We start from the raw sequence: 16,531 nt of genomic DNA on the forward strand, positions 1-16,531 counted from the left end.
GCGGAAGTGAAGACCCTATTTCCTTTCATTGGAGTTCATGCTGGGTAGCTTTGCAATCAACAACATCATCTCTCTCTTCGGGCGTTTTTGGAGGTCCAACTGTACCACCACCAGCACCACCACCGAGTAGTTAACGACGCTCCCTCGCGACAGGGGAAAGAGGGAGAAAAAGCTCTCGCCTTCCATACCCAAGCGCTCTGCTACCGAAGCTTTCCCATCTGTTTCTCATTTTCGGCAAGGGGCAAGGAGCAAGGAGCAAGGACGGACGACGAAGGGCACACGCTCCGTATCGATGTGGGAGATTGTCCACAAATTTAAGGTTTTGAGACATACTCTTAAAAGGAATCGAGGACCTTTCTGGCTAGATTGATTAGAGGGGTTTTGGTAGCCATGGATCTCAAGCCCCCTGGCTTTCCCGAGGATCGGGAGGGGGATCTGTTGTCCAGCGGCAGTGATGCTGCTACTTCCGCCGTTTCATGCTCGATTTGCTTGGAATGTGTCGTCGAACGAGAAGACAGATCCATCGCAAAGCTGCAATGCGGCCATCAGTTTCATTTAGGTTAGTGCTATTTCCCATCTCAATGCATATTCGATCTCTTTTCGTTCTTCTCTTGCTTGCTCATCTGGCGAGCATTTTGATCAGATCTATACATTCTGCTTATTTGTTTTTTTTTCGCTTGCATCTGAACAAAATATTTTCATCATGATCAAGTATCTTCTCACCGATTTTCTAGAATTATGGATGGGGCTCACCCAAAATGGATGGGAAATTGAAGCACCCTGGCAATCTAAATTGGCAAAGAAGTGAAGAACTGAACTATGGTAGGTGGACGATGATATTTTCAAGCCAAGAATAAAGAACACCTATATCTGAGGTGGAACTCTGGTTCTACGCATGTACTGGTGCGCAAGTTGTGAGTTTTATACGTATAGAGTTTAGGCCCTTTGCTAGCTGCAATACTTCAGCTAGCATGCATTGCTTGAATTTGCAAATTGCGCTTTATTTTTTCCCGCCAGCCCAGCTGGAGAATAGCCCCAGTAGGTTTCAACTACAAACACAAGACTCCTCGGATATCATGGTGCAACTGGTGCAACTTTAGCATCCAACCATCTGATTTGCCGCCACAATTCATACTTAGATTCATCATGACCATCACATTTTATTTGGATCCTCTTGTCACAATTTTTGGTCTGAATGATTCTTTGAACATGCTGGGCAATGTCACCTGATAAATAGTGAAGAAATGATGCAAGCATTTTATTGCGTATCATGGATTATTTTGTACTTTCTAAAAGTACAATGAAATTGAGGGTTGGAAACATGTGGAAATCTATAAAATAGACAGTGCTTCTAACTTATCAATGAAGATGTTTGGAAGCAATATATAGGAGGTTCAAAATTTCACTACAGGAGTAGCACGTGAAGTGAAGTGATTCAACGTCATGATTGAATGATGTCAGCACGACATCACTATTATTTGCTGAGCTAGCTCAACTAATAGTAGCAATGGCAAACTGGAACTGTCCTTAAGGTCTATTCATTCTGAGGTTCTTAGAATATTTTATGCATTAGTATTTGTATTGCTGTTTCTATTTTTGACGTGTCCATGCTGCTCCTCAATATTTGAAATGATCTATTCAGGGAAATAGTTGGGAAATCTTGACATGCATTGGGTTAGGAATGTTCTCAGTTTTCTTATTAGAAGTTAAAACAGTTTGTGCTGGTGGCTGCGATTGTCTTAGGTGAGGAGATAAGAACCTAGACTGCTGGATTGGGGTGGATTGGCATGCACTGAATCATGTGCAATGTTGCCGCTAGTAATATTCGACAGGAATTGGCTTCTACTATAAACATATTTGTACTGGCAGCTATGGAAACTTGTTGCTATTCATTGTGAGTTATGATAGTGTAATGACCCCAACTCATACCCGTTAAAAAGAGGTTTTTTTTTTAAACATTTGTAAAAACATTCTCAGAGACTCGGGGCCTTTACAATTATAACCAATCCACAACCACAAGAGACCTTACATTACCATCAACGAAATAAAAGCAACTTCATTAATTAAATTATAGAGTCTAAGAACAATGTGCAAATGAAAAAAAAATAGATAAAAAAGTAGAGCCACTGTGTCTCTAAGTATAACTGTCAGGCAATCGTGTAACCCTCATAACTCATTGTTGTAGCAAGTCCCCTCACTAGGTTTCAGAAGCTGTGAAAAACATAAAAACAAGGGTGTCAGAATCATAGATCCTGTGTACGAGTCCCTCTAATGAATCAAATAAGTAAAAGAACATAAATATGATTCATGCAATATTTTAGAGTGCTACAATTACTACAAATTTATTATTCAAATAATCATTCATGTAATAGGGAACAATTATTAAGCAATAAAAAAATATTATCATGTATTAGAGAGCAATTATCATGCAACCATTAATATAACACAAGGGAACATGTAAATATGCATGTTCTAATGCATAACAGAAATATGCATGATATCAATGTACATGCATATCTTTTATCAGAGTTTTCTTTTATATGCATGTCTATATTAAATGCACACATTTTTTGTTCTTTTTTTTATTATAATTGCCCGCGGATACTCAAAATGGGTAAGAAATTCTTGATGTCAAGTTAGGTTCTCAGTTGTAGCGTAACACACAATTTATATTTTATTACTAGGTTCCTCATTTAGCCTTTGACCGATATCAGAAATCGACACCTTTTATCAAAATATAAAAAATTGACATTTAATACCGGGACACTAGGGAAATCAACATCCATTAATGTTACTTTCTTGGTATACCAAATATAACAACTGTGTCTACACGCCACTCCCAGGCAAAGTGACGAAATCTCCCTAAAACCGTGGCCGAGAAGTGAACCACTTAGTTGGGTTCAGGGAAAATAATGCACACGGAGTTTTAGTATCCTCACAGTTATCAAAAATCGCAACTTCAGGATTCTCACACTAAAGAAGGGACATCCAGGAAACATAAATTACAATGTTTCTTTATCTTTTTATTTAAAACAATGATTTATTTTAATTTTTTATTTCGCAAATCAACATGCAAAACAATATACGTTTCACAAATCAACATGCGAAACTCATCACGGGACCACAAAAAGCTAAGCATGAAGCAACACCTGCTCAAGGCTCACACGACCTACAGTGATCCACTTTTGATCATCGATGCATCTAATGCAAAAACTGTAATGAACATGCCACTTATGCATTCATTTAACATGCTTTCAAATGCACATTCATACCTACTAAAGAAGAATGTACATGAATAACCATTTTCATATACGTGTGTTCACGTGATCATGCAAAATATATATTTCTTTTCATGAATCATCTCATGCTTAATATGCAAACATTCATGCAAATATGCATATGCAGAACAACATTAATTTTCAGGTTTGCACATGTAACATTGCATTAAAGATCTTGATCATGCATAATCAACCAGTCATAAGCATGCGAAAACTATATTCTTGTCATGGAGGAAATCTAAACATTTATTATGAGCAAGCCTGAAAATACATGCACCAAACAGAATTTTAATCGAGTTCAATCAACGCATTCAAGGTGCACAAATCTGAATATTTGCCTTGCTAAATCTGATTCCACATTAAGCATTCCACACTTGTGAATTTAGTCTAAATCGTGGGCATTCATTATGCAATGTTCTTGAACAAGTAAACCTGAAAGTGTATGTAAATCTGCAAATACATTACATGCGATTCTGTACATGTGTGACATATTCCCTATACATATTTATTTTATTGAAATCTGTCAAGTATTTTCTTTTACACATTTTATATATTAATTTTTTTTAACTTCTTTTGATTCACCAACCTGCCGAGCCTAACTGCAGGTCGGCTGAGGCCTGAACAACACCAACACTGCCCGGTGGAACTACAATCGGCTCGGGTTTCATCTGAACACTGTTACCTGGCCGAACTGTAGTTCGGCTGGGGGCTGGTTCAGCGAATAACCGTGCCCAGCCGAACTACAGTCGGCTGGGACTTTGCAGGCATAACAGGGCCCAAAAATTTTCAGTTTGGTATATATATATTGTTTAACTTTTTATTCTATTTTAAATCTGTCCAGAAAAACTTTGGATTTGAAAATCTGTCCAGAAAATCTTTGGGTTGCAAAATCTGCCCAGAAATGACTCTTTTATATATTTTTTTGAAACCGGCCTAGCCAACAGTTGGCTGGACACCCAAATTTGGAACTGCAGGTCGGCTGGGTTGTTAGCTAACCTGTAGTCGGTAGGGGCTTTACCAGCTTAGTGATGCCCAACCGACCTGTTGGCTGGGCTTCATAGGCTGAAAAACACTGCCCAACCTACTTGCAGTAGACTGGGGTTTTTCTACAGGCCATTTTGGTTAAGTGTGAACACTAGAAAAATAATCGGTTGGAGTTTAAAAAGTAAGGGTGGCAACACTTAAAGAGTTAAGGAGGAGGAGACTGCAAGTTGCTTCCACGAAATCTTGGTAAAGGTGGACAACATTCATTGGATTGAAAGCATATGGTACTCTCAAGGGACAAAGGAACTTGTTCTAAAGAGAAGAGATTCACCCAACTTTCAATAATGAATGGCAACATCCCCCATCCTTGCAGATATCATCTATAATTCCAGGATATTTAACAATTTGAATGGTATATGCTCATGATACAGGGACCATTTATCATGAGAGTTTGTGATGGCAATTCATATCGACTAAGGAATCATGTTTGTCATTAGAATCAAAAGACATGTATTAAAGAAACACCCATAAATTGACATCTAGTCATTCACATCAAGTTAGAAAAGAGTTGACACACATACAAAGTTAGAGATGATTTTGTGCCATGTAACTAACATATATAAAAAAAAAACAAGATCTCAACACTTCAACAGAAACATGTAGCCTATACTGAAAATGAACATGACTATGTTTCACCTTTCTCTGGTAATGTAGTTATCATATTTCTTCAAATCTGTCCAGTTTTGACTGTACACATGATGGGACAAATCTGTCCAGATCTGCCCTGTGTATGTCTTATATATATATATAATTTTTTTTCTTTCATGTATCAAGTTCGATTTCAAGAACCGCAGTTCCTTGTCCACCTGTCCGAAATCGTCCACTTGTCCAGTGGATATATCTGTCCAGAATTGATAGAACGAACAAGGGTTCAGATCTGGCCAGATCTGCCCATCATCTCAATGGCTAGATCTGTCTAAAATATATACATATATACATATATAAAAAGGAGCACGCACACACACACACACACACACACACATATATATATATATATATATTAGCGTAGGAATGAAAAACACATATTCTAAGCATGCACACATTGATTTTCATGGATCAGAACAGTGAAAAACCAACTAGAATCCATGGTTTTCCTTCAAAATCTTGCCTAAAGCCTATTTAGGCTCTTTCTCATATGAAACAAAAGAGAACACCCATACCTTGTTGACGTTCGAAAAGGGAGATGGATGAAACTGTTAAAATACATGTGTAATATATATATATATATATATATTGTCTAATATACCCAATAGGGGTATTTTAGACATTTCACAAGTACCCAATAGGGTTACTTGTTATTTTACTCTTATTTTTTGTAATTATTTTGCACTTTATTTTTCTCTTTTTTACTTTGTTTTTTGTCCACATAAGGGGCCCCACCATGGAGTCGATGGGGCCCCAACGGTCACATTTGTGACCGTTGGGGGCTCCCAACGACTCCATGGGGAGCCCCCTAGGTGGCTCTTCTTTTAAGGCCATAAGGCCACCCCTCTTCTCCTTCTTTTGTGTATATATAGGGGTGAACCCCTCTTGTATTTTTCACTCTTGAGAGCTCTCTCTCTTTTCAATAAGAGACATTTATATTTTTATGTTGTGTTGTCTCTTGTGGGTTTGGGTGTTATCCCTTTTGTTTGTTCATTGGTGGATATTGTAAGTGCTTAACGGACTCTTTGTTTTTCCGCATATTTCATTACATGGTATCAAAACCTTGTATATGCTCTTCTTCTTAATATAGCTAGTCGTGTAGCTATATTATTTTGTTCTCTTGTTGTATCTCTCTTCGTTTGTCCTCTTGTGAGTGATTAAATGAAAGGGGAACAAAAGATTGATCTCTCCTTCAAGCTCAATGACTCCAACTACATGATGTGGGCCGCCACCATGGAGAATAACCTCAAAGGTAAAAAAATTTGGGGATACGTTATGGGCACCATTCCGGAACCACAACTCCAACTCACTAAATTGATGGTGATCAAGAAAAAGCTCTAGAAGGAAATGCCCGCATGAAGGCCATTGAAGATCACCAATCTAAAGTGGAAGATTGGGAAAGTAAGCATGCCAAGATTCTTGCTTGGTTCATGAACAATGTGGAGCTCAAGATTTGCGCCAACATTGCTAAGTTTCGGATGGCTAATGAAGCATGGTTCTTTATGAAATGTATGTTTACTCAAAAAGACCTTGCTCGTCAATTCTTTCTTTAAGAAAAAATCCGGACTATCAAGCAAGGAGAAATGAGTGTAAGAGATTACTTTAGCACTCTTGGACCCTTATGGGATGAACTATCTTTACTAGAATCAAAGTGGGTTTCTAGTGTGGATGTGGAATTAAGGAGAGAACAAATGGAAAAAGAGCATTTTTTCTAATTTTTACATGGGCTTAGGCCCGAATATGAACAAGTTAGATCTTCCCTTCTTCATAGATCTAAGCCTCTTTCCTTGGAAGATGCCATAGCCGAAATATGCCAAGAAGAAACTCGTCTTGGCATGATTAAAGGAGGAGATGATGTTTTGGCCGTATCGAAACCCGACAACCATGTGAAAGCCTATAAACCTCCACATTTTAAAAGGCAAAATAATTATAATGAAAACTATAAAAAAGCCATTTGCCATCATTGTCAAGAACCGGGTCATATAAGACCTAATTGCCCCAAATTGAATGAAGCACCTAAAAATAAGGTTGCTTCCGTTGAAGAAGCTACTCAAAAGAAAGAGGAAACTGTCAAAGGGAAGGAGTCTTTTTCTCTTGCTCAACTATCGGAAGCACTACAAACTCTACTCAAGATACCATCAACCTCGGGTGCCGCCATAGCTTCTTCCTCTCCTCCGGGTATGTCTTCTTGGATCCTTGACTCTGGAGCTTCCTTTCATATGACCCCGCTTGAAAATGAGCTTTCCGATTTGTGTGATAACTATAAAAACTCCTATGTTTCAACTGCCGATGGTACATCTTTACTAGTAAAAAGTTTTGGAACTTTAAACTTTTCTAAAGATTTCTTTGTGCCAAACGTGAGAGTGGTACCTCAACTTAATTTAAATCTCCTCTCTGTTGCTCAAATATGTGATCATGGATGTGAAATCTCCTTCTCAACTAAGGATTGCTCTATACAGGATCTCCGGTCCGAGAAGCAGATTGGGCAAGGCCATAGGAGGGGAGATATCTATTATATGAGCAACTTGAAACTTCCCACAAACTCTTTTTGTAACCATGTCCAAGATAAAAATATTGAAATTTGGCATCAAAGACTTGGACATCCAAGTTTCTAAAAAATGTACTCCTTTCCATTTGGAAGGAAATTTTGTAATGAGAAACATTTTGTTTGCAAGAGTTGTATTTTTGGCAAAATGAAATCCACTCATTTTTCAAATCGAACTTTTGTGTCCAAAATACCTTTTGAGTTAGTCCATTTGGACGTTTGGGGCACTTCCCCGGTCATGTTTAAAGGAGGATACTCCTATTACGTTACTTTCATTGATGACTATACTAGGTATGTGTGGATCTAGTTTCTCAATTTAAAATCCAAAGTCTTTGACTTCTTCAAAAAATTTCATATGATAGTCAAAAATCAATTTTCAAGTAATATCTCTACTCTTAGATCCGATTCGGGTGGAGAATATCTATCAAATGAATTTCAAAATTATTTAGAAGTGAATGAAATTTGTCATCAAAGATCGTGTCCTAGGACTCCTCAACAAAACGGTTTGGCCGAAAGAAAGCATAGACACATCATGGAAACCACTAGGACACTTCTTATTTCCAAGGAAATTCCAAAGAGTTTTTGGGCCGAAGCCGCCTTAACCTCAACTTACTTGATAAATAAAATGATATCTTCATCTTTACAAAATACATCTCCATATGAAAAACTATTTGAAAGAACACCCGATTTCAATAGATTAAGAATTTTTGGGTGTAAATGTTTTGTCCTTACACATAAAAGAGACAAATTATCTCCTAAAGATATTGAATGTGTTTTCTTAGGATATGGAGAAAATCAAAAGGGTTTTAGATGTTTTGACTTGAAAAATAACAAACTCTATGTATCAAAAGATGTAACTTTTTTGGAAAATGAAAATGGTTTTGTGAAAACTAAAGACATTGACAAAAGTGAATATGCGTTTTTATTTGATCTTCTCTCCCAAGAAGATGAGACTCCTCAAGAAGAGGAAATCTCTATTGGGTCGTTGAATGACCTAGAGGATATTCCTCTTGACAATGCTGAAGTTGAAAGTGATAGACCAATCCAAACCTACGTTAGGCGTGGTCAACAAGCTCAAATGAGCGCCTTAGAAAAATACTCTCAAGGATCCAACATAGAAGAAACCTCTTTAAGGAGATCCGGTCGAATCTCCAATCCTCCTAATAGGTTTGTTTCCTATGAGTCCCTAACTCCAAGGTATAAAGCGTGTCTAATTGTGTTGCACTCATTTCATGAACCTTCACACTATAATGAAGCCAAAAACATTCCCCAATGGGTTGAAGCCATGAACTTAGAGCTTAGTGCCCTTGAAAAGGCAAAAACTTGGGAAATAACTTCTTTACCCACTGGAAAGAGATCGATTGGATGTAGATGGGTCTTCAAAATTAAAACTAAAAGTGATGGTTCATTAGAACGTTATAAAGCCCAGTTAGTAGCTATAGGATATGCTCAAGAATACAGTATAGATTATGAAGAAACCTTCGCACCCGTAGCTAGGATGACCAGTGTTAGGACTCTTATCACCGTTGCGTTAGTCAAAAAATGACCTATCTATCAACTAGATGTTAATAATGCATTCCTAAATGACGAATTAAATGAAGAAGTTTACATGGATCCCCCACCAGGAGTATGTATTGGTAAAAATAAAATTCACAAACTTAAAAAGGCATTATATGGTTTAAAACAAGCCCCAAAGGCTTGGCATGATAGATTTAGTAATGTAATGACAAGTTTGAATTTTCGTTCATGTTATACTGACACTGCTTTGTTTGTGAAAAGTGCAGGGTCTTCAGTAGTTATTTTACTACTTTATGTTGATGATATGATTATCACTGGAAGTGATGAGCAAGAAATTAATGATATTAAGAAAGTTTTAAAAGAAATTTTTGACATGTCTGACCTTGGTTTCTTAAGATATTTTTTAGGAATTGAAGTGACATACTCTCCTCGAGGGTACATTCTCTCTCAGATGAAACTTGCTGCTGACATTTGTTCTAAGTCTGGTATCTCCGATGATAAGAAGATAGAAACCCCTGAAGTCATCAATGCAAAGTTAAGATTGGAAGATGGAACACCTCTCGAGGATCCTACTCCCTATCGGCAACTTGTTGGGTCTCTAACCTACTTATCCATCACTCGGCCAAACATAGCTCATGCCGTGCACTCTGTCAGTCAGTTTCAACATGCACCTACAACCGTGCACATGAGTGCAATTTTAAGGATCGTCAGATACATCAAAAACACCATAACTAAGGGAGTTTTTCTTTCCTCCTCCTCATCACTTGATTTAATTGCTTATACTAATGCGGATTGGGGAGGAAATCCCAATGACCGAGTCTAAACTATGGGGTTTTGTGTTTTCTTAGGTGACTCTATGATTTCTTGGAGATGCAAGAAGCAACATAAAGTATCCTTGTCCTCAACAGAAGCGGAATATCGTGCTATGACCACTACAACCATGAAACTTGTATGGCTAAGAAGTCTCCTTAGTGATATGGGCATTGTCATCTCTACTCCTTCGAAGATGTGTTGTGACAACAAAAACACAATTTATATTGCAAGCAATCACGCCTTCCATGAGCGTACTAAGCATATAGAGATGGACTGCCATTACGTACGTGATGAATACCTAAGAAGAACCATAGCACTACCTTACGTCACATCCGAGTACCAGTTGACAGACTTCTTCACTAAAGCCCTTGCTGCTCCTCGTTTTTTGTTTCTCCTTAACAAGCTTTCGGTTATATCCCCGTAAAGCTTGAGGGAGGGTGTTAAAATACATGTGTAATCTATCTATATATATATACTGTCTAATATACCCCATAGGGGTATTTTAGACATTTCACAAGTACCCGATAGGGGTACTTGTTATTTTACTCTTATTTTTTGTAATTATTTTGCACTTTATTTTTCTCTTTTTTTACTTTGCTTTTTGTCCACATAAGGGGCCCCACCATGGAGTCGATGGGGCCCCCAACGGCCACATTTGTGACCGTTGGGGGCTCCCAACGACTCCATGGGGAGCCCCCTAGGTGGCTCTTCTTTTAAGGCCATAAGGCTACCCCTCTTCTCCTTCTTTTGTGTATATATAGGGGTGAACCCCTCTTGTATTTTTCACTCTTGAGAGCTCTCTCTCTTTTCAATAAGAGACATTTATATTTTTATGTTGTGTTGTCTCTTGTGGGTTTGGGTGTTATCCCTTTTGTTTGTTCATTGGTGAATATTGTAAGTGCTTAACGCACTCTTTGTTTTTCTGCATATTTCATTACAGAAACGTCAGATGGTTGGAAAGGAAGAGGATCTCCTCTTTCTTACCTTCTCTCTTTCTCTCTCTTTCTTTCTTTCTTTCTTATTTTTTTGACCCTTTTATAGAAAAATAGGCCCTTATCCTTCCAACTCCTTCTAATGTGGGCTGGAGAGATGACTTCCCGTTTGGGAATCCTTCTCTACCCTCTTTCCATTTTTTTTGAAATTCTTTTTATGTTGACTTTTCCAAACCTTTCATTTTTCCAAATTTTTTCGATGCACCTTTTTGTTTACTCTTGTCTTTTGGGCAAGTGTGGACTCTTCTAGAGTCCTACCATTAGCAACTTTTTTAAAATCCAGAATTAATTATAATTTAATAATTAATTATTTATTAAAAATTAAATATAAAAAAACTTTCATAGGATACCATGTATTAGATGAATAGTCTCATTAATGCTTTCACCATGAATATCTTGTATTACATGAATTGTCAAAATTTAAATATCATTATTGTGAGTGTGTTACACATATATAAATATACACATGACACTGAGCACATTCATATAGATATAATACTTCTTACTCAAACGGGGTGTAGTCTGATCCCATCTGAATTATTATTTTTCAGGTAGCGATTAAAGTTATTGGGCAATTGCGGATGTCGTTGCGGACGAAGCCACGAGACTTCATTTTTGTGATCTTGCATTAACTCTGATAAACCTTTCGTTATTTTATTAATGAGATTGTAATAAGTTTGGATATAGCATTTATTGATGTTATTAAATATTATTCGAGTACTCTCTGTGTTACCCTGTAACTTGCCTAACTGTTGGATCGGATAAGCTAACTGGTATTCCGCTGTATTAAAAAAAACATATTATTTGCTCAAAAACACATTTTAAGACGTCCACACATTGTTGCTAAAGCGATTTATATACGAGTTTCAAAGAGTTGGTTTTCGTGGCTTCTCTTTAGACAATTTTAAGGAAAATATTTTTTTCTATAAAAGATAAAAGATATTTTTCGAAAGCATCGTGGAAAAAGTTTGGCAAAGCAGGTTGTGTTCATTAATGAAAGATTCATAAATATTTTTCAAAAATGTTGGATCTTAAAGTAATTTTGATTTTTAAAGGTTTTTAAAAATGTATTTCCATTTGAAAACTGTTGTTCTAGTTTTGTTCTTTCATTCAAACAAAAGAAAATGTTTTAACTTTAAAAAATATTGAGCTTTAAAATTTTCTTGTACATATATGAAATGTTTTCAACACCTGTCAGAATTGAGTTTTCAAAATTGTTGTAGTGATTTTTCTGTGGTTGGATTATTTTGAAATATTTAAATGTTATTTGGTCGTGATTTCTTTTGCATAATGTAATAATTTGAAAGTTTCAAAATGTTGTGTTGCATTCAAGCAAAATATGCATAAACATATTTTTTGCTCGAAAATATATTTTAACATGTCCACGCATAGTTGCTAAAGTGATTGATATACTAGTTTCAAACCGATGTGAATGGCGTCTCTTTATGAAATTTTAAAGAAAGTGCCTTTTTCTGTGATAAATCAATGATGTTTTTAAAAAGCGTCATGAAAATTTTTGGCAATGCAATTTGTTTTCATTAACGAAAGAGTCACAAATATTTTTTTGAAAATTTTGATAATTATAATAATTTTGATTTTAAATGTTTTGAAAAATGTGTTTGTGTCCGAAAAGTGTTTGTTCTAATTTTGTTGTTTCATTCAGACACAAGAAACTCTTTATGTGTGAAAATAATATTTTGAACTTTTAAAGTTTTCCTAAAGATGTATGAAATGTGTTTGATTCCTACTAAATCTGAGTTTTTAAAGTTGTAGTACTTCTTGCATTTTTCTGAAATCTTTAAATGCTATTTTGTTGTAATTTTCTTTTGCATAATGTATCAAATTTGAATGTTTTGAAACGTTTCCTATTTACACACATTTGATTAAATCATTGTTTCAACTCTCGCGAAGCTAAAGGTACAAAGAAAGTTAGACAATAGTTATTGTAAAAAAACTATTAGGTGGAGGTTAAAAAAAAACTATAAACATGTTATCTTCGAAGCTACCTTTTTTAAGAATTATAGGACACCTTGGACAACTACTTTTCAAGAAGTGAAGCTTAAGAACAATATGCAAGTTCGGTGCTAGATGGTATATAAGAAGATAGTTCAATTTTACTTGAGGTGTATTCGTGTCGCTATGACCATGACGACGGTGATTACCTAGATGAATGCAATGAAAATGGGGTTAAGGGGCTTGTCATGTGTTCATATCTTAGCTGAATTTCGTATGACATCAAGTAACTTTTAAGCATTATCAACTTCAGGATCCACTCTTTTCACGTAGGAGGAACTCGTGCATTATCTTATTTCATTTGAAATTACACTGTCCCACTTAAAGTTCTATATATTATTTGTCCTAGTTTGAAAAAACTTGTGAGGAAAAATTGCTTTATCATGACTGCGCTGGATTTTTTCTGCAACATCTATATCTTGATTATATTTAAACAAAATATGCTTCAACATATTTTCTTGAAAACATATTTTGACATGTTCGCACATAGTTGCTAAAGTGATTTTTATACTAGATTCAATCTGATGATTTTATTGGTTTCTTTTTAGAGAATTTCAAAGAAAGTGGCTTTTTTCTTTAAAAAATCACAGATATTTTTTGAAAACATCCTGAAAAAAGTTTGTCATAGCATGTTGTTTGCATAAACAAAAAAGTCATAAATATTTTTCAAAAATGTTAGTACTTGAAATAATTTTGAGTTCTAAAAGATTTTAAAAATATGCGTTTCTTCTGAAAAGTGTTTGTTCTAATTTTATTCTTTCATTCGAAAACAGGAAAATGGTTTAACTTAAAATAACATTGAGCTTTAAAATTTTTCTAAACATGTATGAAATGTTTTCAACACCTTGCAAAATTGAGTTTTGAAAGTTATTGTTCTGTGATTGTATTGTTCTGAAATAGTTAAATGTTATTTTTATCATGATTTTATTTTACAAAATGTTTCAAATTTGATAGTTTTGAAATGTTTGAGTTGTATTCATATCTCTTTAGAGAATTTCAATGAAATTAGATTTTTCTCGAAAAAATCAAAAATATTTTTTTAAAGCATAAAAAAAAGTTTGGCAAAGAAAGTTGTTGTCATTAATGAAATAGTCGCAAATATTTTTAAAAAACATTGGAACCAAAATTGAGTTTTTAAAGTTTTGGTACCAAAAAATATTGGCAGAACTTTTAAAGTTTTCCTAAACATATATGAAATGTTTTAAACACCAGCCAAAATCGAGTTTTCAATTTTTTTGTAGTACTTATGTGGTTGCATTATTATGAAATACTTAAATGTTATTTTGTCGTGATTTTCTTTTGCATAATGTAAGAATTTTAAATGTTTTGAAATGTTTGAGTTGTATTCATAAAAAAATTGCTTAAAGTTTTTTTATTCGTAAACAAATTCTAACTTTTTTACACACATTTGCTTAAATCATTATTGCATATGCAAGGCTTAAATTAATATTGTCAATGGCTTTTACTTAATGAAATTTCAAAGAGAGCGACTTTTCCTATTAAATCAAAAGATTCGTTGAAAAGAAAGAATTTGAATTACTTTTAGAGTGGAAGTATTGAAGTAAAAGGCTTGTCAGATTTTTTTCCCACGATAGGCTGTTTTGACCATCAAAACCCACGTGGTGCACTTTTTTCGAACATATTGGTACATGAAATAATTTTGAGTTCTAAATAGATTTAAAAATAAATGTTTTGTTCTAAAAGTCCTATACTTACAAGATTTTGAGTTTTAAAAGACACATTAGCGAAGCCTTGGCCTGCTCCCATTAGCATTAGATTTAGTTTTGGTTATGCTGCTTTGATGGTTTTAACTTTAGATCATTGTTGTGGCTTCATTGCTTGAATGTGGTTAGGTCTATCAAGTGGATGTATTTGACATCCAGTCACGACCATTAAATGAGCTATGCCTAGTCTACTCTTGGTCAAGTGGATGAAATGATATAGAATCCTTTATTTATTCAAACATTATTAAATGTTTTATCAACTTTAGTTGCCAACTTATGAGTAGACTCTATTGCACCATGGATCGTTTTACCTCATTGCATTCATTGTTTTTAAAAATATCTATCATAATTTTTCCTTAGTACTACTTCATACTTGGATGCTTAAGAAGTAGTGAAATGCTCTAACACTTCCTGCAAAATCTTCACAACGTTATTTCTCATTTATTGTCACCACTAAGCACTATTAGATTTTTAAAGGGGTGACAAACACTATTTGGTTAATAGCGCTATTGAATCATTATGATCTACCTCTTAAGATATTGGTTCTATTCATCAATCCATTTCTTTAGGTTGCTCACTTTTGTGAAATAGAATAATGGATGTTACTATTAGGTCTTGCTGACTACTTCGTAACTTCGACAAAAACACTTCTCTTTCTGCTTCGACAGATCCACCTCTTTTTGTTTTTTGCTTTCCACGAAAGATTTTCCGACAGATGTCATAAACTACCTTGAAGGGCATAAATGAGAAAAGTTAGAGTTTATCTCTTCTGTCCAGATGATTGAGGCGACTGTGACCCGCTGCGATAACTACTCACAAAGATCTGCTGACTACTTCTTAACTTCGGTGATAACACTTCTCTTTCTACTTTGACAAATCCACCTGTTTTTGTTTTTTGCTTTCCACGAAAGACTTTCCGACATATGTCATGAACTACCTTGAAGGGTATAAATGAGAAAAATTAGAGTTTTATCTCTTTCGTCCTGATGATTTAGGGGATTGTGACCCACTGAGATAACCACTCACAAAGATCAAGTTTTTTCCTATTATGGTCATGAACTCAAGTGTGGCTTATGTGATATGTCCCTCACAACGGGAGACCAGTCTCTGTCCAGTTACAGAACTGCGTTGATATTTTCTTTTCAACATGTTTCAGAAAAATGCCGATATCTTCTAGAACACATCATAAAAAAATAAATAAGTAATCCATCATCATCTACGTTTTCTGATCTTCGATTTGATATATTTGTTTATTTTTTTGGGGTTTGTATTATGAAAGATATGTCTCTCACAACGGGAGACCAATCTCTGTCCAGTTAGAGGATTGCGTTGATATTTTCTTTTCGACATGTTTTGGAAAAATGTCGATATCTTTTATAATACAAGTCCCCAAAAAAAAATAAGGGCTTGATCTCAATCTACATTTCTGTACTTGAGAATGACATATTCATTTAACTTATTTGGATCAGTATTCTAAGAGATATGTCCCTCGTAACTAGGGACTAGTTTGTGTCCTGTTGTAGGACAATACTGTTTGCTTTTAACTAGACTAGTTCAGAAAAAGGGTCTCTAACTCTAGATAACAAACCAAATAATTAAAAACAATGATGCTATCTAGAGCTATACATCCAGAACTTAGGTTTTTGTATTTTATTGGATTAAATTGAATATGTTGCATGGGAGATATGCTTATTGCAAACATCAAGAAATTTACGATTCGCGTGACTACGCGCAAGGTATAGAATGCTTGTGTTAATTACATTATTTTGATGATTTCATGGTCATGAATTACGTGAAAGAAAAATTGAATTTATGTGGTTCTGAAGAACCTTTATAATGTCACATGAACACTCTTGAAGTGAGGTACTTGAGATGGGCCATATGGTTGCATGATTGGCGGGGTACGATGCGTACACCCTAGTCAAGAAATTAATGTGTGAAGTGGTTCAAGTACTTGGC

At 35.3% G+C, this 16,531-nt stretch overlaps 1 protein-coding gene across 2 annotated transcripts in view; it reads left to right on the forward strand.

Moving 5' to 3' along the window:
• Positions 1 to 16,531, forward strand: part of LOC149811280 (E3 ubiquitin-protein ligase IPI1-like) — a 54,386-nt gene continuing 37,855 nt past the window's right edge. The window contains exons 1-2 of one of the 2 annotated variants that reach the window (XM_089992616.1): positions 544 to 559; positions 735 to 822. In XM_089992616.1, coding sequence (XP_089848742.1) covers positions 759 to 822 — 64 coding nt within the window. In that variant the 5' untranslated portion in view covers positions 544 to 559; positions 735 to 758. Of the gene's footprint in view, positions 560 to 734; positions 823 to 16,531 lie in introns of both variants that reach the window. The other variant, XM_089992615.1, reaches the window with a different exon arrangement.

The sequence above is a fragment of the Nuphar pumila genome, chromosome 17 (assembly GCF_984573655.1).
Source record: "Nuphar pumila chromosome 17, dmNupPumi1.hap1.1, whole genome shotgun sequence".
Classification (NCBI taxonomy): domain Eukaryota; kingdom Viridiplantae; phylum Streptophyta; class Magnoliopsida; order Nymphaeales; family Nymphaeaceae; genus Nuphar; species Nuphar pumila.